This window comes from Dermochelys coriacea, chromosome 7 (assembly GCF_009764565.3).
Source record: "Dermochelys coriacea isolate rDerCor1 chromosome 7, rDerCor1.pri.v4, whole genome shotgun sequence".
In the NCBI taxonomy this organism is placed as follows: domain Eukaryota; kingdom Metazoa; phylum Chordata; order Testudines; family Dermochelyidae; genus Dermochelys; species Dermochelys coriacea.
Genome location: NC_050074.1, coordinates 33,974,977 through 33,999,893, shown reverse-complemented (window position 1 = coordinate 33,999,893; position 24,917 = coordinate 33,974,977). Strand labels below are relative to the sequence as shown.

Here is a 24,917-nt window from a genome sequence, read left to right as displayed (position 1 = left end):
TGTCCCCCTAGCTGGGAACATTTACACCATATTTCCACTCTGAATTTGTCTAGCTACTTCTCGGGTTAGGCCTTCATCTGCAAGGCTGTTACCCCAGGTCTGTTCCCAGTGTGGTTCTTAGATCAGGTCACTGTTCATCTTTTTGTTCAATTACACAGATTGAATGCCTGGAGCCCTACCCAATCTAATGCCCCCCCGTCCAGCACTGTGCCCATGCAGGGGAGCTGAGAGCCTGGTCAGAGTCTGGGACAGAGCAGCTGGCAGGACAGACAGAGACTGCAGGAAGAGATTCCCCCAACATCTGGACCCTGACACAAAGGCGAAGGGGAGAAGCTGCCTCCGCCCCTGGAAAGACAGAGACATCCACACACACCCCTGTGCCATGGAGCCACCTCGCAGGGCAGGGACACAGGGACCTACACGGCGCATGGGACCCCGTCTGGGCAGGGGCTGTACTCCCAACACAGCCCTGGGGTTCCAGCTGCGTCTCGCACTTCATCGGCTTGGTAACGTCTTCTCAAACTGAACCCAAGGGCCTTTGAGCTGTCCTGCCTGCCCTCTCAGCTCACTGCCCCCTGGGCCAGGGGGGGTCGCTGCAGCCCACCCCTCGATACACATCTGGCTGGTCCTGCTCTGCCCTTGGGGATGATCTAGGCCAGGCCCAGCGCTGCCAAATGGCACAAAAGCTCCTCCCTAGCTGTTCCTCCAACCCTTCATCCATGTGGTGAGTTGCAGAGAGCACAGATCAGGTGACCAGGGCCTGGATCGTGGTCCCCGGCTGAGCTGCTTGGCTTTGGGGCCAATTTCCATGGGGCTCAGACTCGTGCTAGGCACCAGGACCTCCAGCTCCTAGGAGGCTGAGCTGGTCGAGGTGCGGTTGGGACTCTTGGGGGTACATGGGTCTGAGCCCTCTGTCCCCTGCAGAGTGGGGTCCCGATAGTGGGGGAGTGGGGGCCTCCAACGCTGAGTGCCTGCTGCAAGGGAAAGCCCTATGCATGGGGCGATCCCTCGGGGCAGCAGCCGAGGATATAGGGGGCAAATGAGAGCTGGGCTTGTGGAGCCGGGGCCCTGTCTGGGTAAGAGTTTGTTTTCTGCTGGGGTGGGGAGGCTGGAATCCAGGTATGTCCCCTGCTCCTCCTTGTGCTGCTGGGATGGGCGGGACTCTCTGTGCTGGTCACTTGCAGCTGGCCCAGCTCTGGTGATGGCGGGGTCCCTGGGCAGGGGGATGGGTGATGGGGACATGACAGGTGGGTGGAATGCCCGAGTTGCTCTGGGCCATTGCAGGTTGCTGGGCCCCCAGCTGAAAGGGGTTTCTGTGTCTCCATTTGACCCGTACCCCCGAGCTGGTGCTGCCCTGGGGCCCAACACCTCCCATTGGCCATGGGGCCAGGACATTGGGGTGATGGGCTCTTGGGAGAGATCAGACGCTGCCAGCGCACAGGTAGGGGGCAGAGAGCCCCAGAGGCCCCATCTGTTGAAGCTATTGGGAGATTGCCCCATCCCTGGTGCCCTCTTCCCCTGGCTCTGCTGGACCCTGGCTCCTGGTGAGAGCTCCCTACTAGGCAATTGGGGTTGGAGGTACCCTCGCTATGTCTGGGCAGAGCCTGGCCCCAATGGGGACCCCCCACTCTGGGGGAGCCAGCCAGCCAGCAATGCCTGGGGCCCTGGGAGAGCTGGGCTCCCAATGACTGCGATTGAGGGTGGGGAACCTGGCCGGATGGGGCAGCTGGGCCTAGAGTCTGGGGCAAGGGTGCAGGCTGAAGCCAGCTCCCTCCCCTTCCGCCACCCCTGTGACTGTAAACCCTGACCCTAACCTGACTCCTGACCGGTAAGCCCCTCACTCAAATCCTGATCCCTTGAGGCCTCACCCTGCCCCTTGAGTGCCTGAACCCCGTGCTCCAGGAAAAGGCCACGTTGAGCAGCTAAGGCTCCTGGCTTGGTCCAATACTCCCTCCCCTTACCAGGTGGCTGCAGGACAGGGGGCCCAGGCACTGGGGGCAGCCATGGGCAGAGGCTCTGGATGGCGGGAGACCAGCCCAATGGGATAGAGGCATCAGCAGAGCAGGGCACCCTCCCGCCCCGCCATGGTACCCAGAGCAGCTGGGGCCAGCGCAGAGAGTTCACCCAGGGCCCAAGCCTGAGAACTGACCCAGCCCAGCAAACACAGCAATGAACTTACAGAGGTCTGGGGGTCCTGAGGGGGCCGGGCACAGCCCCGACCCCAGCTGCCAGCTTAGCCCTATCCTGGGTGGGGGCTGGATGCTCCCCATCCCCTGCTCGCTGCCCTTGGGCCCAAGGTCATTTCTCTCCCAGTGCCTCCCGCACAGTGGGGGACCTGCCCCAGCATCCTGAACCCAGGGCCCAACACCTGCTAGGAAGGCTAGGCCTCTCGCTCCAACCAGTGCCTCCTGGAGCTGCTCCCCACCCTCCTCCTTGTCCCTCCGGTCCCACTCCGCATCACGCACCCCACTCCCCGTCCCCAACAAGTCCCACTCCTCACCCTTCACCCCAATGCCTGTCCCTCTCCGGTCCCACTCCTCACCCTTCACCCTACGCCCTGTCCCCCTCCAGTCCCATTCCTCACCCATCACCCCACGCCCTGTCCCCCTCGCAGTCCCACTCCTCACCCTTCACCTTGCTCCCTGTCCCTCTTCGGTCCCACTCCTCATCCCCCACCCCATGCCCTGTCCCTCTCTGGTCTCACTCTTCAGCCCCCCTCCTACCTCCCCGTCGTTCCCTGCAGGACAGCGGCTCCAGGGGGGGTGAGCTTGCCCAGGAGCCTGGGGTGCAGTGGAGGGGGGTCCCTCATCTTAAAGTCCCCCCTGCTGAGAACGCCTGGGCCTGCAAGTGAGAAAGGGAGGCAGAGACAGCAGGCTCCCCACTTCCCTGGCAGGCTCTGCTCCCGATGAAGCCCAGTGTGCCAGGAAGGGAGGATCCCCACCCCAGGGCCCTGGTGCAGACCCCAGTGCAGGCGCCAGCCCCAGAGCCCCATGCCTGGGGACTCTGGACAGACACCCAGCCCCAGGGAGATGCGCCCTGCAGGGGTCCAAACCCAAAGAGTCCTGCCCCCTCCCGCTGTCAGGACCCTACCTGCAGTGCCGCCTGTGCTCCGTGGTCCCGGCCAAGTGGCTGTGTGGGAGCCCTGGCCTCACTTGAGCAGGGAGGCTGCCACCCAATGAGGTGCGAGTGGGGCTGGGCCCTCACGCTATGACTGTGCAGGATCCGGCTCAGCGCCAGCTGGGTTCACACCTTCCACTGGGGGAGCAGTGGGGGGCTCAGATTTGCCCCCAGAGAGGGGCGGCCTTGGAGGGAGCAGGGGGCTCAAGGATGGGATGTTTAAATTGTGAGCACTCTGGGGCTGAGACTGGGTGTGAGCTCCCCTCATGATGGGGGCTCCCATCTCAGTCGGGGTCTGTGCAGCACCTGATGCGATGGGGGCCCTGATCTCAGTCGGGGTCTGTGCAGCACCTGATGCGATGGGGGCCCTGATCTCACTCGGAGTCTGTGCAGAGCCAGGTGTGACAGGGTCCCTGATCTCGCTCGCATCCCATGCAGCACCTGATGCCATGGGGGCCCTGATCTCCCTCGGGGTCTGTGCAGCACCTGGCCCTGATCTCAGTCAGTCAGAGATAAATTACAGCAATGCCTCCCAGCCACACAGTGAATTCCAGTCGATCAGTTGGGGGGCGGCTCCTGCGAAGCCCGTGGGGAGTTTCACTTTCAGGATGAATCGGGGCCAGCATCGCTCTTTGTTGTGGGTATACGGCGCTGGGACTGACGGCCTCAATTCATTGTGAAACCGGGGTGTGTAGGCGCCATTATTACAGCCGGCCCAGACGACAGCTTTCCTCTGACCACACCTCCCTCAGCACCGGTTCGGGGCCCTGTCTGTCCCCACTGTGCAGGGAGCGATCATGTCTCCGGCTCCCTGTGGAGCAGACGGGGATCCTAGGCTGGGTTCCTTACGGGGCTCAGTACATCAGAAGCACATCAGGACCCCCCCCTTCGCCCCCCGGGATCAGTGTGAACCTGTCGTGAGAGGTGGGCCATTTCTGAAATCTCCATCTCACCCAGTGCAGGGGCAGCTCCCTCTCCCAGGCTGCTGGTTTGGACTAAGGGGTACTGGCAGAGCTGAGTGGGGAGCCCAGGGCTGAGCTAGCAGGGGCTGCGGGTCAGGACTGAGGGGCACCCACAGTGCTTGGGGGGAGCCCAGGGTTGGGCTAGCAGGGGCTGCGGATCAGGATTAAGGGGCACTGGCAGGGCAGCATCTCACACACACATTTGAAATGAGGCTGCTGGATTCTCCATTGTCTACAGCAGGGCCCCATCACCGATCCTGGCTGGAAGGTTGTAGGGGCTGCATGGGGGGGCAGCAGGGGCTCCCAGTCTCACATTGAGCACCCCTTTGTCTGGGAGAGTTAACCCATCATGTACCAGTGCTGTGGCTCTGACCTACATCATGGGGCGTCCCGGCTTCCTGTACAGTAACCACAGCTTACAGTGCAGCCGCAGCCTCTCCCCACCTCCCAGTGCCTGCCTGGGGCTCTGCTAGAGATGCCTGCCCCACTCCCCATCAGCAAACCTCCATCCTGCACCAATTCACCCCCTCCCCCAGTCCTGATCCTGTGCCTATCCCCATCTCTCCCACCTCACAGGGTGAGCTGGGCCTTTAAGGAGGTGCAGGGCTCAGCTCCCCAGGTGAGGGGAAGGAGGCCCAGGTCAGGAACCTGGGATGCACGACTGGCCTGGTGGGTGAGGAAGGGTCTGACGGCGGGATCAGGGCCCTGCCACGCCCCATCTAACCCTGATCCTCTTCCCCTGCTCCCAGCCCTGCTTCCACCCCCACCTGCCCATGGCAGGCAGGCACAATCTGACTGGCTCGGCAGGGCGCTGGGTTTCCAGTTGAATCACCCCTGTCGGAGAGAGCCTGGTCCTGACGGTGACACCGGTGGGGGGGGGCAGGAAGTGGGAGCAGCCGCAGCGGGAGCAGCCACCCACGGGACCCATAGCGTGGTTTGGGGCCTGCTGGGGGAAATTTGCCCTGACTCAGAGGGAGAGCGGGGCTGGGGGAATGGGATGTTGGGCCCAGGTGAGATCGTGGGCTCTGGGCCTTCCGGGCCCAAATCACAGACACCGCCCCCATTTCCCACTTCCACCCCTCGACTCCCTGCTCATCCCCACACGCAGATCCACGATCTCCCCCATATCACACACACAGATCCCTCCCCCACCTTTCTCCACATCACACACACAGACCCCCCGTCTCCCTCATATCACACAGACCCCCATCTCCCCCATCACACACACAGATGCCCCCATCTCCCTGTATATCACACACAGACCCCCCATCTCTGCCTCATCACACACACAGACCCCTCATCTCCCCCACTTCACACACAGACCCCCCATCTCTCCCAGATCACACACAGACCTCCCATCTCTCCCTCATCACACACATAGACCCCTCATCTCCCTCATATCACACAGACAGACCCCCGTCTCCCCCCACATCACACACACAGACCCCAGTCTCCTCCTCATCACACACCCATCTCTCCCATCTTCCCCACATCACATATCCAGACCCCTCATCTCCTCCATATAATACACACAGACCCCCACATCACACACACACATCCCACATCTCCCTCTATATCACAAACAGGTGCCCATTTAACCCCCCCATATAGATCCATGTCACACACTCAGCTCCCCCATCTCTCCCCAGTATGAGATTTCCTCTCCCTTCACAAGCTGTGTGTGTCAGACGCTCCGGGGATGCCAGGAGCCAGGGTCACATGTACTATGGTGTGGGTGGGCAGTGCTGTCCCAAGCACTCACGCCCAGTTCTGTCCCATGCCTGGAACCAGGGGCCTGTCTGTCCAGCTCAGCCTGGCACCCAGCCCTGTTCTGGCCAGTCTCCCTGGGACCCCCAGGATGTCAGGGTGTGAGGGCTGGAGCGCGATCGTGCCATACAGGGGAGCTAGACACACTGAAATAGAAGCCAGGTACCATTGCAGCCCTGGGGGAGGGGTTGTCAACAGGGTGTCTTTGTCCCCTCTCACCCCATTGTGCTGGATGGGGTGATGGGAGTGTGAATCCTGCCACTAGTGGCCTGGGGTGCAGATGCCAGAATCCTGGCATTAGTGCCCTGGGGCATGGATTCCAGTGGGGGTGTGCGTAGGGGAATTTGGTGGTGTGAATCCTATTGCTAGTGCCCTGGGGCATGGATCACAGTAGGAGGGTTTGGGGGTTGCTAGTGCCCTGGGGCAGTGGTTCTCAACCAGGAGTACACATACCCCTAGGGGTACATAGAGGTCATCCAGGGGGTACATCAACTCATCTAGATCTAGAAATGCATCCGATGAAGTGAGCTGTAGCTCACGAAAGCTTATGCTCTAATAAATTTGTTAGTCTCTAAGGTGCCACAAGTACTCCTTTTCTTTTTGCGAATACAGACTAACACGGCTGCTACTCTGAAACCTGTCATCTAGATCTGTGTTCTCTACCTGGGTGGTGACCCTCAGTAGGGCCACCGGACAGGTTCAGGGGGTAACAAGTGCAGGACTGGCATTAGGGGATAACAAGCAGGGCAATTGCTTGGGGCCCCACAAAGCTAAGCTCTATGCTTCAGCCCTGGGCGGTGGGGCTCAGGCATCAGACAAGGCTGGCAAGTGAAAAACAGGCTCAAGTATCACACTTAAATGTAAGTACAATATTTATATTCCAATTAGTTTATTCCAGTGCGGTATACCACATACTTTTATGGTAAAAATGGGAAAGTAACAGTGAGCTGTGACACTTCTGTATTTTTATGTCTGATTGTGAAAGCAAGTAGTTTTTACGTGATGTGAAACTTGGGATACACAAGACAAATCAGACTCCTGCAAGGGGGACAGTAGGAAAGGTTGAGAGTCACTGCCCTAGGGCACAGCTCCCACTGAAGGAAGCTAAGGGTGGGAATCCTGGTGCTAGTGGATTCCAGTTGTGTGTGTGAGGGGGAGGGGAGTTGGGATTGTGAATCCCTGGTGTTAGTGTCCTGTGGTGCAGATCCCAATGGAGGTGTGAATCCTGCCACTAGTGCCCTAGGTGGGTCTGGAGGTTGAATCCTGGCACTTGTGCCCCGGGTCATGGATCCTGGACGCTGGGGGTGGCTGGGACTATGCATCCCGGTTGTAGTGCCCCGGATCCCACCGGTGGTAGCTGGCTGACTCTTCTACCCAGTGGTACCCATGGCCCCTGGACCAGGCTGGGTGACTGCGTGTCCTGGCAACCAGGCCCTGGCAACGCAACGTCAGCGCTGTGGGGGCCAAGGAAAACAGGAGCCACTTGCTCCAGCCCGGGATTTTCCACCTCCCAGGGCTGCCTGCCCAGCCTGACTACAAACCATCCAGCTCCAGATACTGGCTGCAGAGCTCCCCTGCCAGGACCCTGCCCCCAGCCCCACCAGATTCTGGTTTCAGAGACCCTCCACACAGACTCTGCCCCCCAAGCCAGAGCCAGTGCTAGACGTAAGCAGAAGCAATTCCTTAGGGCCCTCAGCAGCTCAAGGGCCCCCCATTCGGTTTTTATTATAAGAACTTGCCTGCTTTAGTATTGGGGGGAGGGGAATATTCCTGCCTAGGGCCCCTAGTGGACTAGCACTGCCACTGCCCCCAGTGCTTGGCTCCTCCAATCCAGAGATGAAGGGGACATTACTATCCGTGCCCAGGTGATCCAGTGCATCCCATATGTGGGGGGCTCCCTCCCATTCAGTGTCACCCCTCACACTGTTAAGGGGGCTGGGAGTCAGGGATCCTGGATTCTATCCTGGGCTCAGGGAGGGGAGTAGGGTTTAGTGGTTAGAGCAGGAGACTGGGCGCCTGGACTCCTGGGTTAATTTTCCAGCGTGGGGAGGAGAGTGGTCTGTGTCTAGTAGTTACTGTGTGTGTGGTGGCGGAGGGTTGGGAGCCGGGAGCCTAAATTTAATCCCAGCCTCTAGGAGGGGAGTGGGGTCTAGTGGTTGGAGGTGGTGAGTGCTGGGAGCCAATGCACCTGGGTTCTGTCCTCTAGTTCTGAAAGGGGAGTGGGGTCTAGTTTGTGTGTGAGTGGGTGGGGGTTGTGAGCTAGGACTCCTGGGTTCTAGCCTCTGCTCCGGGAAAGGAGTGGCTGTGGGGTCTAGTGGTAGAGGGTACAGGGAGCCAGGACTCCTGGGTCTCCTTCCGTTCCCCACCATGCCCTGTCTCTCTGGGTACCCTTTCGCCTCTGGGGGCTCTCAGTTCCTGGGCCCTTCGTCCCACAACTCTCGCCTCCGGATTTGTCGCTGGAGTCGCTCGCGGCTCCGGGCAGCGAAGCGTTAACCCCCCGCCTGCCCCGAGCCAGGCGAATCCGGAGTCACACCGGGATCGGGCCCGGGCTGCGAAGGGGAAATGACACGGCGCGCCGCTTCCTGGGGTGGGGGAGCAGCGGCCCCAGCGCTCGCTGCCTCCCTGGCGCTCACACGGCGAATCGGGGCGCCAGGGGCGCATGGCCCGCGGCGCGATGGACCGGTGCTCAAACCACAGCCCCGCGGGTGAGTGCGGGGGACCCGGCCAAGGGGCTGGGGCCCGGGGCGGCCCGAGGTGCCCGCTCCCAGGCGCGGCTCCCCCGCGCTCCAGACCGCCCGGGGCCCGTGTTCCGCCCGGGGCCCGCTAGCGGATCGGGGGCTGGAGGGGGCGCTGTGCGGGTGGGAGCCGGGGGCCTGGCGGGGTGGGTGCGGGTACATGGGGAGGGTGTGGGGGTGCGTTATGTGGGGGTGCAAGGTGTGCATGGGGTCGGGGTGGAGATGCAGGTGTTTGGGGATCAATGGGAAGGGGTTGTGTTTGGGGGGTGTTATGGGGAGAGCATGGCTTGGGGGAGGGGGATGCAGGTGTTTGGGGGTCTATGGAGTGTATTGTGGGGGTGCAGGGGATATTGGTCAGCCAGAGGGTGCTCTGTGTTTGCAGAGGAGTGGGGGTGTTGGCTGCATGGAGGGTACTTGAGGGTATGTGGAAAGGGGTTGTACTTTTTGTAGGGGGTCTGTGTGGAGGAGAATGCACTGCCTGGGAAGGGGGTAGGGGCTCAGTTATTGGGGGGCACTGTGTGTGGAGGGGAGTGGACTGGGTGGGGGAGGATGTGTATAAGGAGGGTGCTAGGTGTGCACAAGAAGGCAGGGGTTGTGTGGGTGGGGGGCACATGTTGTGCTGGGGGGGAGTGGGAAGTTTCCTCCTATGACAGAGTTTGAAATTCCTGTTTTGGGGTCCCCATCTCTCTGATGCCCCCCCAAATACTCCCAACCTGCCAAACCACCCTGCCCCATTGCACCTTTCTCTCCACAGTGACTCAGCCATGGCTTTATCCATTTCACAGATGGGGGAACTGAGGCTCAGAAAGATCCCTAGGGACACACACAGAGCTGGGAATAAATCCAAGAGTCTTGGTTCCTAATGCCCCTCCAACCCACAATATCCCCCTGTCCTGAAGCTGGGGATGAAACCCAGGCAGCTGGATCCCGGTCCAGTCCCTTAACTGCAAAGTTGGCCTCCTTCCATCTCTGGACAGGCTGGCCTAGCGTCTGCAGTGGGGCTGTGTGCCCCCTCTCTGCAGGATTGTTGGCTCCCCATAGCACCCCTGGTACTGCCCCCCCCTCCCTGGAAGCATCAGTGCTTCCTCTCCAGCCTGAAGCCAGGAGGAAGCCACTGCTTTGGCCCAGATATTGCAACAGCCAGCGCCAAGGCAATCCAGCCCAGAGACATGGGGGAGGGGGGAAGACTGGAGAGCGGGGTGTCAGGTCACTGGTCAGAACTAGGGGGATCAGAGGAGGGAGTTCAGGTGGTGTCTGTCTGGGCTCCTCCCCCAACTCTGCTGCTTTACAGGGCTCCCCTGCCATTGGACCACCGGGCTGGTGGGGCTCCTGGCCTGGGGCTGGCCTTGCCCCACACTCCAAGTCCAAAGCTCCCAGCAGCTTGGGTAGCATCGTGCACTGGGTCCAAAAGTCCCATCAGTCCTAGTGTCCTGCCTCACCTCACGATGGCAGCTGCTCCCTCAACCCCACCCCGCTCCCCCTCCTTGTGTGCAGAGGGCCAGGGAGTTGGGTCCTGAAGGGGGGGGGCCTCTGTCTAGCCTGGGTCTGCCCATCAGGGGCACAGAAACTAACAGGTCCCTTTGTCCCCCACTCCAGCTCTAGCCAGTCCCTGCTGGGGTTCATGTTGTAGCACAGATCCCATAGGCACATGGTGGGGGGCGCAGAAGACTCCCCCCCCACCCCTCCCAGCCCATGTCCCAGTGGTGGTGAACTAGGTGGGCTGGGGGTGCTTGAAGTAATAATAACAAACACCAAAGACCAGGTTTCCATGGTTTGCACTGTCAGCACCTCCACTATAAAAATTGTTCTAGCACCCTTGGGCAGTCCCCATGTCCAGGGAACAGAACCCCTAGGGGGTGCGACCCCAGTGGGGCAGGACCAGGGCTGAGGGCTGGGTTCAGGGGCTTTGTTGGCCAGGGTGTGGGATGTTGGATTCACAAACTCAGAGCCCACCCCCCCCATCCCATCTCCCCAGACCCAGCTTGTCCTACTGATGGCACCAGACCCAAGCCCATGTAGACAAATGTGCAGTGGTGGAGGGAAGCCAGGAGATGGGAAAGCACCCAGCTGAGCCCCACACTCCTCCAGGCCTGCCCCCACCAGCTCCAGGCCTATTCCCTAGGCCTGCCCCTGGACCCATCCCCCAAGCTGACCCTTTATTCTTCTTTGGGTCTATGTCCCAGGCCTGGCCCCTGCTCCCCATGGGCCTCTCTCCAGGGTTTGGGTGGCTGAGCCCATCTTCCCCATGTCCCCAGCCAGAAGACCTCCACCCCAGCCATGCTCAGTGACGAGTCACAGCCCCCTGGCACTGCCCTCCTCCTCCCCCTCCCCGCACCCAGAGCAGGGAGGAAGCTACCATGGGCCCAGAGACTGCAGAACTGAGCGGGATCAGAGTGCTGGGAGACCCCGAGGGCAGCAGCTCCATTCTCCAGCACCCAGTCCTACATCTCCCCCTGCAGCTGGCAAGGGAGCACCAGGCTACAAAGGGTTAATACCAAGCTGAGCACCTCACCCAAAAATGTCACCCAACGTGTTTCCCTGTAGGGGGGTGCGGCTTCCTGCAAGGAACTGCTAGAAAAAGCAACTTTGTGGTGTAAGGCACAGGATGGGCCAAGGATGCCTGGGTTCTAGCCTCAGCTCTGAGGGGGCTGGAGGCTAGTGGTTAGAGCAAGGGAGGCTGGGAGCCAGAGTTCTTGGGTTCTAGCCCAGCTCTGGAAGGGAAATGATGGGGTCCCGTGGTGCCCAGCCCAGCCACGTGTGCCCAGCCCCTCCCTGTCTGGTGCTTGGCCTGCCCAACTCCTGGCTTTCCTGACCAGCATCTTGCCAGGCTTCCCGCCCCCCCCCCCCACACACAGTTGCCCTCCCCTCTCTGGCTGGGGCTGGGCTGTCAGGCGGGCGCCTGGCGGGGAGCTGTAAATGCCATTGAGAAAGCAGCTTTGTGTTTGGCTGGGGCTGCAGCTCCCTGGGGACAAAGCAGGGCCTGTCCAGGGCTGGGGGCGTGGGGCAGTGGGGGTGGATGTCATCAGCCTATTGTGCTGCAGTCTGCTCAGAGAGCTGCCCCAAGTGTGTGTGTGTGTGGGGGGTACCCTCTGGGGCAGGATCCCATTCCCTCTAGCCCTGCACAGAACCCCCAGCCCTTTTCAACCTGGGCTTCCTGCTCCTCCTCAGTCCTCCATGTGGGGGCTCATCCGCTGGGGCTGGCCTGGGTAGAAGTAGGGCTCTGGTCCTTGCCCCATGCAGCAGGGGGTGTCAGGGTGGGGAGCGGCCCCAGTGAGCAGATGGTGTCCAGCCCCGTCTCCCTGGCATCAGCTTCCCCGTCTCTCGGGATTGGGTGTTAGGGGTCTTCGGGGCTCCATTCCATGTGAGGAGGTTAGAGGACGGGGTTGGGAGCCAGGACTTCTGGGTTCTGTCCCTGCTCTGGGAGGGGAGTGGGATCTAGTGGTTAGAGCAGGGGCTTGTAAGTCAGGACTCCTGGGTTCTATCCCCAGCTCGGGGAGGTGCATGAGGTCTAGTGAGTTAGAGCAGCTGGGGGCTGTGGATCAGGCCTCCTGGGTTCTGTCCCACTCTGGGCGGGGCATGGGGTATAGTGGTTAGAGCAGGGGACCTGGTTTGGGGGGCAGGAACCTGCGCAAGTGGCTGGAGCTAATGATTCTGATACTGCCCCTGCTAGATGAGACCATCTCAGCCCTGCGTCCTGACCGGTTGGCCAGTCTGGAGCTCCGGCTGCAGAGCCAGGAGGAGGAGCTGACGCTGGTGAAATCGGCACTGGCTGACGCGCTGCGGAGACTCAGCCTCTACGACCAGCAGATCCCACTCCTCATGCAGCAGCTACTGGCAGGTGGGACACACAGGAACTGGGATAGGAGTCTAGCAGGAGGCGCTGCAGGGAGCAGGGCAGGAGCGCTGGCTGTGGACAGAGCTCTGGGTTACTCCAGCCCCAGGTTCTCCCAGAAGAGAGCACTGTAGGGCCCAGGGTAGGAGCAGTCAGGACACTGTGGAGGGCAGCGTTAGTGCCATCTGGGGAGATGGGGTTTCCCATGGGGCTGATATTTCTCTGTCATTTCCCTGCAGCGAATGATGCCGTCCCAGACACCCGGCTGTTCCTGGATCCTTCGCTGGGCCATGGGACATCCTGGATCCCACTGACTGCCAGCTGCAGGTATCACCCAGGCTGTGCCCCCACCCTGGTGCAGGGACCCCAGGGACTTCTGGATCAGGGACAGGGAAGGGGCCAGGGCTGGGGCCGGGGCCGGGGCCAGGGCCAGGGCCAGGGCCAGGGCCATGAGGCAGGCATGACCCTGAGGTTCAGGATCAGTACTGTGGGGGGAGGGAGTGCCAGGTTCTGGGGAGGGGACCCCAGGGCAAGCCCCTCAGATGGGAGTGAAGAGGGAATGGAGGGCAGTGGGGGAATTTTGGGGGAGACAGTAGGTAGAGGCCATGGGGTCAGGCCTGGGGAATTGGAGGGTAAGAAGTTTTGGGGAGGGCAGTGTGGTCAGGTTGAGGGCGGTGAGGTGGGCACTTGAGGGGCCTCCCAACCCATGGGGCATTCTCTCAGCCTATGCTGTGGTGCTTTTGTTCACAGCCCAGTGCCTGCATCGGGAGTCGTGTGCCATGAGAAGTTGGGTGCTAGGCGCCCACCGGGAGCCCCCATCAGCACCGGGACCCAGACTGATGAGTCGGCCCTGTTGGGCGTGAAGTGGGGCTGGAGCCCCAGCCACAGGACTCCTCCAGGAATTGGGGTTGAGGCAGAAGAGCCAAATGCCCTGGGGATGTCTCACAGTCCGCTGGGCCTGGCCCAGCCAACTTTAGCCCCCAACATACTGGGAGCAGGGTCCCCACAGGACTCCTCTGAGCCTCCCCATGACTGTGAAGCAGCCGCCCCACTCCAAGGCAGTGCAAATGGCAGCCAGCCCCTGGACAGTCAGCTCCACAGGGAGGAGATGCTATCTCCAGAGCCCCCATCTGAGGGGAGCAGCAGCAGCAGTGCCACAGCCTCCCCGGTGCCAGCGGTCCATGCCCTGAAAGGCACCAGGAAAGAGCTGTGAGTGGGGGATGGAGGGGACACCTGGGCTCTATTGTCAGTTCTTGGAGGGGAGTGGGATCTAGTGGTTAGAGCAGATGTGTGGGAGCCAGGGCTTTGAGTGGGGACTGAGCTCTAGTAGGTGAGTGTGTGTTTACAGGGGCCAGAAGGTGGGGGGTGAAGGAAGCTGTCTGGGAACCAGGATTCCTGGGCTCTGTTTTCAGTTGATGTGTCCAGACGCATCCCCCAGTGCAGCCTGAACTGTGGGGCTGGTAAAATCAGATTCTGTCTGTGTCTTAGGCCCCCCACACAGGGGAGCTGGGGTGGGGAGATCCCCAGGGGAAATCGCTGAACGAAAGGCACCATTCTCCTCTTTGCCGGAGATGGGGTGTGAGTGGATTGATGTGGGAAAAGGGAGTTCATGTGCGGGTGCCCTGGCCTTGGGGAGCTGAGGGATGGCTCATGCTGATCCCCACCCAGTGCATGTAGTTAACCTGACTGCTCCCTCTCCCCCCAGCCTGCGCAGGAACAGCTCCTCTGACAAACCCGACAAGGCCAAGGCCCGGCAGCACCTTAGCAAGAAGGCAGCATCCTCCGCCAACCTGCTCACGCGCTCCAGCAGCCTGGAGAAGTAGGGACACTCCAACACCCCCCCCGAACCAGTGCCCCTTGCTGGGAACAGCCCCCCACTCCCTACAGTGATCCCTGCTGGGAACAGCCCCCACCACGCATATCCTGCCCCCCACAGCAATCCCTGCTGGGAACAGCCCCCACCACGCACAACCTGCCACCCACAGCGATCCCTGCTGGGAACAGCCTCCACCACGCACACCTGCCCGCCCACAGCGATGCCTTCTGGAATACGCCCCCCCACCCCCCCACACACTCTGCTGCATAGAGCTCCCCCTGCTCCACTCCCTACAGCCCCCCCGCTGATGCTCTGCTTTTCCCTTCTAGCCGGATGAAGGACCCTAACCTGAGCCCAGGTGAGCTGTGGGGAAGCTGAGTGGTGGTCAGTGCTCGGGGGGGTGTCATTCCACTGGTGCCAGCGCCCTGGGCAGTGTGGGGAGGGCAAGTGTGAGGGGAATTCAGCCCCTTGCCCTGGTCCTTCGTCCTGCCACACATGGCCCCAAATCTCTTGATACTCCCTGTTTCCTTGCAGGGCCCTTGGGGTCTCGGCGTGGGACCTACAACCTTGGTGAGGCTGCTGGACAGGCATTGGAAGCTGCCCTGGGTGGCTGGAGCCACAGGGGGATGGGACCCAAAGCATGTTTTTGATGGGGCTTGTGAGATGATGTACCTGGGGGCTGGGTGCCTGCTGGGTTGAGGGGGCAGCCCAGGGGATGGTGTTGTGGGAGGTTGGGTGCGTGGGACTGGTGCACAGGATGGAGTGGGGGGGAGGGTTGGGTGGAGCCTGGGGGTGGGATGGCCTGGGAATGTGGTGCTCTGGGGGATGGGGTGGGTGGAGGTGGCAGGGGGTTGGATGTGGTGGGAATGGGCAGGCTGCATGGGATGGGCCTGGGGGGTGGTGCTGGCTGTGACCTGTCTCCCTCCCACCCCCACTACCCCCCAGAGGGCCTCTCGATCAAGATGTTCCTGCGGGGCCGGCCCATCACCATGTACATCCCATCGGGCATCTCCCACTACGAGGAGCTGCGTGCGGAGCTGCCTCCTGAGCACCTGCAGCTCGACTGGGTGTATCCTTCAGCAGGGCAAAGCCCACCTCCCACAGCCCGCACCTGCTCTGCCCCAGGCATCACACCTCCCCATAGAGCACTATGTCCCTTGCTCCCTCCAGAGAGTGCTGTGCTGCCCCCCACCCAGGGTGTGTTGTGTCCCCCCTCCAAAGGGCGCTGTGCTCCCGGCCTCCCCCCGGCCCCCACAGGTTGCACTGTGTCCCTCTGTTTCCCCAGCCCTGGGGCTGGCTGGCTTGGCCCCCTCGCTCCCCTGTGTGCTCCTTGACGGGCCTGCCCAGCTATGGGTACCGTGGCCGGGACAGCCGCTCCAATCTTTATGTTCTGGCCTCAGGGGAGCTGGTTTACTTCATCGCCTGTGTGGTGGTGCTGTACCACATCCAGCGCCGCAGCCAGCGCCACTACCTGCGCCACACAGACTGCGTGCGATGGTGAGTGCACGGGGCAGCACCAACGGCATGCGAGGGGGAGTACGCTGGGGGTGGGTTGTGGACCGATGGCCAGGGCCTGGGGGGACACTGACTGCAGGAGATGGGGAGTACATTGGGGCACAGAACAGCTGGGGAGCACCAACTATTTTGGAGGGAGAGTACATGGGGGCACAGACTGAAGTGGAGGGCAAGGGCACATGGGTCACCCACTGTGGCAAGGGCACGTGGGGGGGTCCCAGGCTGGTCTCTCCTCCCTGGCTGTGGCCCCTGAGGTTTTGAGCCAATAACTGCCTCCCCCCATCTCTCTCCTGCAGCCTGGCCGTGCATCCCGACAGAGTGCGCGTGGCCACAGGGCAGACTGCTGGCGTGGACAAGGATGGCAAGGTACCCACCGAGGGGGGACGGATCCTGCAGGGCTGTCCCAGAGTGGGATTTAGGGGAGTCCCACTGAGCCAGCTTCCTGGAGAGCCGGGTGAGAAACCCTGCCACGCCCTGGACTCTGGCCCCGCAAGGTGGGGAGAGCAGGGGTCTCAGTGCAGGAGGCCAGACCTACCAAAGGGTCCTGTCCACAAGGCCCTGCCTCCTGGGACCTGCCCCCCCCAGTCCCCGACATCCCCCAACTCCTGTGTCTGTCCTGACCCATCTCCTCTCTTGCAGCCCCTGCAGCCCTTCGTGCACATCTGGGACTCCTCCACGCTGCTCACCCTGCAGCAGATTGGCCTGGGGAGCTTTGAGCGAGGCGTTGGCTCCCTTGCCTTCTCCACTGCTGTGAGTCCAAGCACTAGCCCTGCCCCCACTTGATTTCCTGCCTCATGTCTCCCGTCACCCTGCCCTCCCTTTCTCCACCCCCAACTCAGATCCCTGCCCCACGCTGTCCCATTGCCCCACCCCAGCTTGGATCCTTTCTTGCCCCCTTGAGCTCTCGGGAGGCAGGACTCCCTCAGGACAGTCTGACAGGAGGTGAACCCTGACATTGGAGTGCCCCCAATTCCCCCTCCCCTCCCAGTCCTTGTCAATCCTGGCTGTGCTGGGGGCCTGGGCTGTGCAGTCGTGGTGGGGAGGGGGGGGATGAATTTGTGTCCCCTATCCAGACCCCCCACATCCCTTTGCATGTTCCCTACGTCCCTGTATCCCCATATTCCATTCTTGAGGAGCCCCCGTTGGCAACTGTCCTTCCTGGCTGCCATCTGCAGGACCAGGGGGCCTATCTGTGCGTGGTGGACGACTCCAACGAGCACATGCTGTCGGTGTGGGACTGCGCCCGCGGCACCAAGCAGGCCGAGATCAAGGTGAGCCAGGGGGCAGACCCAAGGCTGCATAGCATTGCAGGGGTGAGGGGACACCACAGGGAACAGAACCCAGGAGTCCTGATCCAAGCCTCCATCCCTGCTCTCTGCCACTAGCTCCCACTCCCCTCCCAGAGTCGGGAAGAGAACCCAGGCGTCCGGGCTGCAGTCCCCGCTCTCCTTCACTGGGTGACGCTGCAGTGCTGCTCCTGCTTTTTGGGTGTTGTCTCCATGGCAACCTGTACATATTTGGGGAGCTGAGGTCATTGTGCTTCTCCCCCCACTACGCGGGACCCTGGGCTGGGCCAAGGGTCTGAGTCTGGGCTGTGCATCGATCTCCCTTCCCTGGGGATGGAGCTGGCTGCAGGAGGAGGACTCCCCTGGGGTAGAAGTGCCCCCCAAAACTCAGCAAGGGACCCCATCCAGGGAGGGGTGGGGGGTAGAGGACCCAGCAATGACCCCACCACTCCATTGCAGAGACCTACCAGGACCCCCCTGGGCTGGGAGGGGTGGGGGGGAGAGGACCCAGCAATGACCCCATCACTCCATTGCAGAGACCTACCAGATTGGGCATCAGACCCTGGGCGTCCCCCTGCCCCTGGTGCCATCCACTGGTGGGAGAGGAGCAATGAGGGGTCTCCCCATCCCCACCCTTGGGGACCCCACACAAAATCCTGCTGGGCACCCACAATCCCCACATGTCCCTGTCCCTCCGGTTGCCCCCTGTCCTGTCACGCCTCCTCTCTCCCCTCTCCAGAGCACCAACGAGTCCGTGTTCACGGTGGAGTTCAACCCCCAGGACAGCAGCAACTTCATCACCAGTGGAAAATCCCACGTCTACTTCTGGACCTGGAGCGGTAGCACCCTGAGCAAGAAGCAGGGCATCTTCGGGGTGAGGGGCTGGGGGCTGGCTGGAGGGGGCAGTTCTCAGCTGGGTGAGGAGCCTGTGCTGAACCTGGCTGGGGAAGGACTCTGGGCTCAGCCTGTGAGGGGTTGGACCTGGCTGCCCCGTGAGCCCTCTCCCCACCCCGATTCACTTCTCTCCCCCCCCCCCCATTTCCAGAAGTACAAGAAGCCCAAGTTCATCCAGTGCTTTCTGTTTGATGCCAATGGGGATGTGCTGACTGGGGACTCAGAGGGGAACATCCTGACCTGGGCACGCACGGCCGCCGACATCCGCACACTGGGCAAGGGCGCCAAAGGTATTGGGGAGATGGGGGGGCTGCAGCTGCACAGACCCCTGGGCTGGGGGGCAGGGACCCCTGGGCTGGGGGGAGGCCTGCACAGACCCCTGGGCTGGGGGGCAGGGACCCCTGGGCTGGGGGGAGGCCGCACAGACCCCTGGGCTGGGGGGGTGAGAGTGGGGGGGGACCCTGGAGTGGAGGGGATGCAGGACCCCCCTGGGCTGGGAGGGGTGGGGGGGAGAGGACCCAGCAATGACCCCACCACTCCATTGCAGAGACCTACCAGATTGGGCATCAGACCCGGGCACACGAAGGCAGCATCTTCTCGCTCTGCCTGCGGCGCGACGGCTCAGTGCTGAGTGGGGGTGGGAAGGACCGGCGCCTCGTGCACTGGAGCCCCAGCCTTGCCCTGCTTCAGGAAGTGGAGGTGAGGGGAGTCCGATGGGCTCAGATCCAAAGCGGGAACAGGGCAGTGGTTCTTGGGGTGGCATCTGCATGGGACTAGGGTGAGGGTGAACATGGGGGATCCACAGGGGATTGTAGGAGGCAGGGGTGGGGTCAGAATCTGCCTGTGTTGGAGGGGGGATGGGCAGGGGGATCTGTGGGGAGGGTTGGGGTGTATGCAGGGGTTGGGCAAGGGTATCTGCGGTTGGACATGGAGATGGATGGGGATTTGCCTGCAGGATCTGATGGCAGGGGAGCAGGGGAGGTGTCTGGGGGTCGGAGAGGGGTCTGTAGTGGTGGGGGGGGGTCATGAAGTCACCGGGCGATGCTCTGGAACTATTTCATATGAAGCCAGCCAGGATTCTGGAGGAGCCTCCTCTCTCTGAGCAGACTGTCTCCAGGGCAAGAAGCTTACACAGCTTCAACCTTCCTGGGTCTGATCTCAGAGCAATTAGCTTCCCCTTCCACACCATGCGCTTCCTGCAGCAAGTCCACACAGGTGGGGCTCCTGGGGAAGCCAAAGGGCCCTGCATCCCAACTCCACTGTCAGATGGGACTCTCAGCCAGCCAGTAAAACAGAAGGTTTATTAATTGACAGCAACACAGAATTTGTTAGCAGAGAAATCAGTGACTTTCAGCCAAGTCCAACTTGGGGAGTCTTGGACCAGAAGCCCTAGACTCCCCCACTTCCAGTCCACCCAAGCAGAATGCCAGCTTCCAGCAACCTGACCTCAGACACCCCCATTGGTCCTCCTCCTCTTTGTCTCACTTCCTGGGCAGTCACCTGGTTGCATCCCCCTCCTGGGTCTCCGGTTATGAAGGGCATTGATCATATGTGCAGGCAGCTGGAGCAGCCTCACCTGCTCCAGAGGTCTCAGCCAAAGTCACACACCCCTATTCCCACCACTGAGGTATTGGTGCAGCACACAGGGAAACTGAGGCACACACAGTATTCATGCAAAACAGTAAAATTCACATACAACATAACAAGGGAAAATCTCCACTTTCTGACAGTGGGGAGAGGGTGTTTGAGGGATCAGTGAGGAGGCTGTAGTGGGTGCAGGTGGGGGATCTGCAGGGGTGGGCAGGGGGTGTTTGGGGAGTCGGTGAGGGGGTTGTAGTTGGTGGGCGATATGCAGGGGTGGGCAGAGGATGTTTGAGGGGTTGGTGAGGGGGCTGCAGGAGCTGGGGATCAGTGTGGGGGCATGCTTATGCTCAAATAAATTTGTTAGTCTCTAAGGTGCCACAAGTACTCCTTTTTTATAGAAGTCACGGATGGGAGCTCAGGATCTGCCGGGGGCATGTCTGGGGTGCAGCAGGAGGCTGTGGGTGGTAGGAGGGGGGATCTGCTGGAGGGGAAGGGGTCTGTAGGAGTCATGGATGGGGATCAGGATCTGCAGTGAGCATGTGGGGGGATCTGTGGCTCCTGCTGTCCCCACCCCTGCTCAGTCAGCCCCTTGTGCCCCCCCAGATCCCAGAGCAATTTGGGGCTGTGCGCACCATTGTCGAGGGCCCCGGGGCCGAGCTGCTGGTTGGGACTACGCGCAACGCACTGCTCAGGGGCAGTCTGGCCGCTGGCTTCACCCCCATTATCCAGGTGAGCGGGGAGCTGGGGAGCCTTGGGGCTACAGAGACTAAGGGGCTGTGGGAAGGCTTGGGAAAGGGAGGGGTCATGGGGAAGAGTATGGGGGTGCAGCAGGGTAGGGGGTGCTTGGGAAAGTAGGGGGCCCTGTGGAGTGGCAAGGGGGACAAATGGGTTGGGGACTGGGGAGCAGTGGGGGGGGAGATGGGATTGAGGTCATGGACAGCAGCGTACAATGGGGTGAGCTAGGCCCCCGCCTGTCCCCCTCAGGCTCTCCTTGGTTGCAGGGTCACACGGACGAGCTGTGGGGCTTGGCCACTCACCCCTCACGGAGCCTCTTTCTCACCTGTGGGCATGACAGGCAGGTCTGCATGTGGGACAGCGGGGAGCACACGGCGGCCTGGAGCCTCACCCTGGAGGTACCGCCCTGGGGGGAATGGGGGGGGTTCACGGCAGCCTGGAGCTTCACCCTGGTGGTACCACCCCGGGGGGATGGGGAATGCAGTGGGCTGGATCCTCCCCTTGGAGGTACCACCCCAGGGCGGGATGGGGAATACAGTGGGCTGGAGCCTCCCCCTGGAGTTACCACCCTGGTGGGGATGGGTGGATGCAGTGGGCTGGAGCCTCTCCCTGGAGTTACCGCCCTGGGGGGGATGGGGGATGCGATGGGCTGGAGGTACTGCTTGAGGAGGTGGCGTGGGGTGGATGGGAGGAGGGTCAAGATCCTTACAGGGTGTCTCTCCCCCCCAGGAGACTGGGCTCTGCGCTGATTTCCACCCCAGTGGCCGGGTGGTGGCTGTAGGACTCAACACTGGACGGTAACTCTCTTTCCAACCCTCCCCCCCCACATTGCCCCCATTCTGAGCCCTCAGGGGGTGCTGGGGAAGCCCTTCCCACCCCACTGGAGTCTCACCCAAAGGGGTTGAGGGGCTACTGGTGGCCCTGCAAGCAGGACTCTGAGATTTGGGGCTGTGACCCCCACTCCCTGAATCTTGCCCCTGGGGTTAAGGGTTTACCCCCAGGGTCGGAAACCCCCCCTCTGTTGCCCCGTCTCCCTGGGGTGGGGTCCTCTCTCTATCTCTGCACATCCGGTGCCACGGGAGCTCTAACCCCCTCCTGTGCCCCCCCAGGTGGCTGGTGCTGGACACAGAGACACGGCAGGTGCTGACAGGGGGCTCAGATGGGAACGAGCAGCTCTCAGTGGTGCGCTATTCACCAGGTCAGACCCCCACCACTCCTCTCCCCTGCAGGCCCCATTCCCACCAGGTTCCTCCCCCACTGCAGCTTTGGCTCCCTCCGTCCCCCACCGCTCCATGGCCCCATTCCCACCCCATCTTCCCCACGTTGTAGGGACAACAAGTTCCTCCCATTCTCCCCATCCGCCATGGCTCTGTTTCCACCACCTCCTCCACCTCCCTTTTGCAGCTGCTCCCCATGTGGCCCCTTCCCACCCCGCTTTTCTCCCCCTTGCAGACGGTGAGTTCCTGGCCATCGGCTCCCACGACAACTTCATCTACATCTACAGCGTGGGGGAGGGGGAACGCAAGTACAGCCGCTTCGGCCGCTGCACGGTGAGGGGGGGCCAAGGAGAAAGGGCTGCCAGGAGGAGGCTGGGGGGGATGGGGCCATTGGGATGGTGGAGGAGGTCACTGGACCAAAGGTGAAGGAGGGAAGGGGACCAGGTCTCTGGGAGATGAGAGGCGGGTCCTGGGAGCCAGGGGGCTGTATGATTCCAGGCCCCTGGATTGTGCCCCCTTGAGAGATGCCTGAGGCTGGGCTGGGGAGTCCTTGAGTAACTGGCTTTGATGCCCCTGTTCTTCCCCCTCTGCCCAGGGACACTCCAGCTTCATCACCCACCTGGACTGGTCCAAGGACAGCAAGTTCATCATGTCCAACTCGGGAGACTATGAGATCCTCTACTGTGAGTGCCGGGAATGGGAGTGCTCAGGAGCCTGTCACCCTGGTGGCTGGGCGTGAGTCGCCCTCGTTGTGCATGGGCCCGTCCATAAGCTTCCATCATGGATGGAGGTGGCTCTGGTGCCCTGGGACAAGTGTGTGTGTCTTTCCTTGGGTACCTGTGCCCTCATGTGGCAGTGCCTGTTTCTGCAGTGGGACCCTAACCCCGCGTATCTCTCCCCGGTTTGCAGGGGATGTGGCTGGCGGCTGCAAGCTGTTGAGGAATCGCTTTGAGAGCCGTGACCGGGAGTGGGCATCGTACACCTGCGTGCTGGGCTTCCACGTTTTTGGTGAGGGTTGGGGCCCATGGAATGTGGGGGGAGAGGGCGAGCGTCGGGGTACGAGAGGTCCCTGGGAGAAGGGATAGAGAAGAGTGTAGCTGGGTGGAAAGGGGGTCCCAGGGGCTCTGAGAGCCATGGTCTGGAAGGGGCACTAGCAAGTCGTGTGTCTCCCATGCAGGCGTGTGGCCGGACGGCTCGGATGGCACAGACATCAACTCCCTGTGCCGCTCCCACAACGAGCGTGTAGTCGCTGTGGCAGATGACTTCTGCAAGGTGCATCTGTTCCAGTACCCCTGTGCCAGGGCCAAGGTGAGACTGGCAGGGATTGGGGAGGGTAACCCCTGTGCCAGGGCTGAAGTGAGACTGGCAGAGAGGGGGAGTTAACCCTGTGCCAGGGCCAAAATGAGACTGGTGGGGTGGGATTAACCCCTGACCCCAGGGCCGAGGTGAGAGAACAGGCATGCAGGGGGTAGGGGGGAAGATTAACTAGGGATTTTGTCTGCCCCTCTGCCCATTGGCTGGGGACTACCCTGATGGTTTGGGGTGTGGGGATGCCCAGGGGGTCTTGGGCAGGGAACTGGGGACTCTATGGGGGGACATCCCAGGGGATCAGGGAGTCTCTGTAGGATCTTGGGCAGGGGAATGGGGTATCTCTGGGGGTTCTGAGGGTGTGGTGGGGTCTCAACTGGGGTATCAGGGTGGTTCTGGGAGGTCCTGGGGGTAGTGGCAGAGCCCAAGGGCCTTGACCAGGGGGTTGGGGAACACTCTGGAGGTTCTGGGTGGGGTGGGAGGCTATTGGCAGCACCCACGCCTGACCCCACTCCCTTGTCTCTCTTGCAGGCGCCCAGCCACGTGTATGGGGGCCACGGGAGCCACGTGACTAATGTGCGCTTCACAAATGATGACAGCCACCTGGTCTCACTGGGGGGCAAGGACACCAGCATCTTCCAGTGGCGGGTGCTGGGGGGCAGCCTCCCCCACAGCTGCTCGCTCTCCTCTGCCTCCTTCTCTTCCCAGGAGGCTGGGGGCTGCGCCTGAGCTGGAGACACTGCAGGGACCAAGCCTCATTGCCTGTGGGCCTGGACAGCCCTGGCACATGGACCCCAGTGAGCCAGGCCCAGCCAGAGGGTTCCCACCACCCTGGGACTAACGCATACTAATAATGCGACCTGCTTCATTAACACTGGGGGCAGGCCTGGATTCTGCTCAGGGCCCAGCACAGGTCAGAGTGGTGGGGCAGGGCCGAGGGCCTGTTGGCAGCTCCCACCACCAGGGCCCAGGGGCTCAGCTGGGAGGGTGCTGGGATTGGGGCTCTTGCCTTGAAGTCCTCATTGCATGAGGGCCAGGGGTGGGGGGGTTTCTGGCAGGGGAACTTATGGGGTTAGGGGAACCATGTGGGTGTTAATGGAGGCAGCCCATCTTTAGGGCTGGGGCTGTCCCTTATCTATCCTCACTCTGTTCCCTGTTCCCAGAACATGTGTACGATGGGGCCCGTCCACCTGGGGACACTCTCTCCCTCCAGGGGCCTGAGGGCTGCCCCCAATGCTGGGATCAAGCCTGGAGAAGCAGGACACTGCTCTCCCTGCTTCGTTTACATTCCCGGCTGCGCCAGAGCAGCAAGACGCTGAAAACTGTGAGAGGCAGCAATAAAGCCTTGGCATCAGGGGCTGGGCTCCTGTCTCCTTCCTGTCAGGGTTGGGGAGTAGGCACACAGCAGCGGTACAGGGTGGGGGTATAAGGCTGTGGGCAGGGGCCACAGCAGTGGGGTGGGGGAGAGGAAGGCATGCTAGGGGCAGCAGAGGGTGGGGCTACCCTGCATTAGGATGGTACATTGCAGGGATCACTGTTAACACAGCCCTGAGAATATGGGGGAGGGGGGAGCGTGCTGAGGCTTTGGTTCCAGAATTGGGGGAGAGGGAAATAAGGGATTTAGCTCCCCAGGTCTAGTGAGATACAGAGAGGACATCTCCACCTCTCTGCTGGGGCTCTGTCATTCATACCTGGCAGGACACTGGAATTAGTGCAATGGTGCCCCACCCCAGAGGTGGCTGCATCTCACCTTTGGATGCAGGATCCCCCTGCAATCAGTGAATTCCTGGCTGTAAGGGGTAAATTAGTGGCTATTTTGGGCTGCACAGCTGTAAATTTGCATATGTATATGTATGCAAATAACCCTCGTGCGGTTGAGGCTGCTGTGAATTGCCCCTTGTTCCAGGGGTAGCCTCTCTGCAGAGCCCATCGGCGAGGAAAGGGTTAAAAACCCCGCGCTGGGGTCTCCCTCCGGAAAGGCCCGAGTGGGGAAGTCTCTGTCCGGAAATAGCCGAAGGCTGCAGTCTCCGGATTTATCCGAAGATCTCCGGTAAGGCCCGAAGTTCTGCCCGGCTCCGGCCATCAGGACTGGAATCGCTGGCCGGAAGGACCCGATCGCCGGGAGGCTGTCGTCGGCGATGCCCGAAGC

The 24,917-nt window shown here is 61.6% G+C and overlaps 1 protein-coding gene and 1 long non-coding RNA gene across 3 annotated transcripts; one reads left to right on the top strand and one right to left on the bottom strand.

Moving 5' to 3' along the window:
• Nucleotides 1–362: 362 nt before the first annotated feature.
• Nucleotides 363–14,424, bottom strand: LOC122461162. Its single transcript, XR_006282937.1, has 3 exons — nucleotides 14,299–14,424; nucleotides 10,891–10,900; nucleotides 363–375 (listed from the first exon to the last, which is right to left on the bottom strand). It is a non-coding gene; the product is annotated as an uncharacterized LOC122461162 (long non-coding RNA).
• On the top strand, nucleotides 8,381–24,125 carry EML3 (EMAP like 3). 2 transcript variants are annotated; one of them, XM_038409312.2, is made up of 24 exons: nucleotides 8,381–8,551; nucleotides 12,252–12,419; nucleotides 12,653–12,740; nucleotides 13,164–13,622; nucleotides 14,119–14,232; nucleotides 14,559–14,587; nucleotides 14,764–14,799; nucleotides 15,175–15,298; nucleotides 15,577–15,726; nucleotides 16,041–16,110; nucleotides 16,384–16,494; nucleotides 16,920–17,015; nucleotides 17,770–17,904; nucleotides 18,076–18,214; nucleotides 18,472–18,623; nucleotides 20,112–20,237; nucleotides 20,510–20,641; nucleotides 20,973–21,040; nucleotides 21,353–21,441; nucleotides 21,696–21,793; nucleotides 22,056–22,143; nucleotides 22,370–22,468; nucleotides 22,638–22,768; nucleotides 23,300–24,125. In XM_038409312.2, exons 1-24 carry the CDS (start codon nucleotides 8,506–8,508, stop codon nucleotides 23,495–23,497), a joined length of 2,946 nt encoding a protein of 981 aa, XP_038265240.1. In that variant the 5' UTR covers nucleotides 8,381–8,505; the 3' UTR covers nucleotides 23,498–24,125. The 2 variants fall into 2 exon arrangements, 1 of the variants encoding a protein (XP_038265240.1); XR_006282936.1 differs by lacking the exons at nucleotides 21,696–21,793; nucleotides 23,300–24,125 and having other exon boundaries at nucleotides 8,390–8,551; nucleotides 21,353–21,443; nucleotides 22,055–22,143; nucleotides 22,638–22,680.
• Nucleotides 24,126–24,917: the final 792 nt, after the last annotated feature.

Bases quoted from the DNA above. Each gene is read 5' to 3' on its own strand.
- EML3 (XM_038409312.2), top strand. From the start codon at position 8,506: ATGGCCCGCGGCGCGATGGACCGGTGCTCAAACCACAGCCCCGCGG. The intron at 21,794-22,055 runs GTGAGGGGGGGC...CCCTCTGCCCAG, and splicing joins GCCGCTTCGGCCGCTGCACG to GGACACTCCAGCTTCATCAC. The intron at 22,769-23,299 runs GTGAGACTGGCA...TCTCTCTTGCAG, and splicing joins ACCCCTGTGCCAGGGCCAAG to GCGCCCAGCCACGTGTATGG.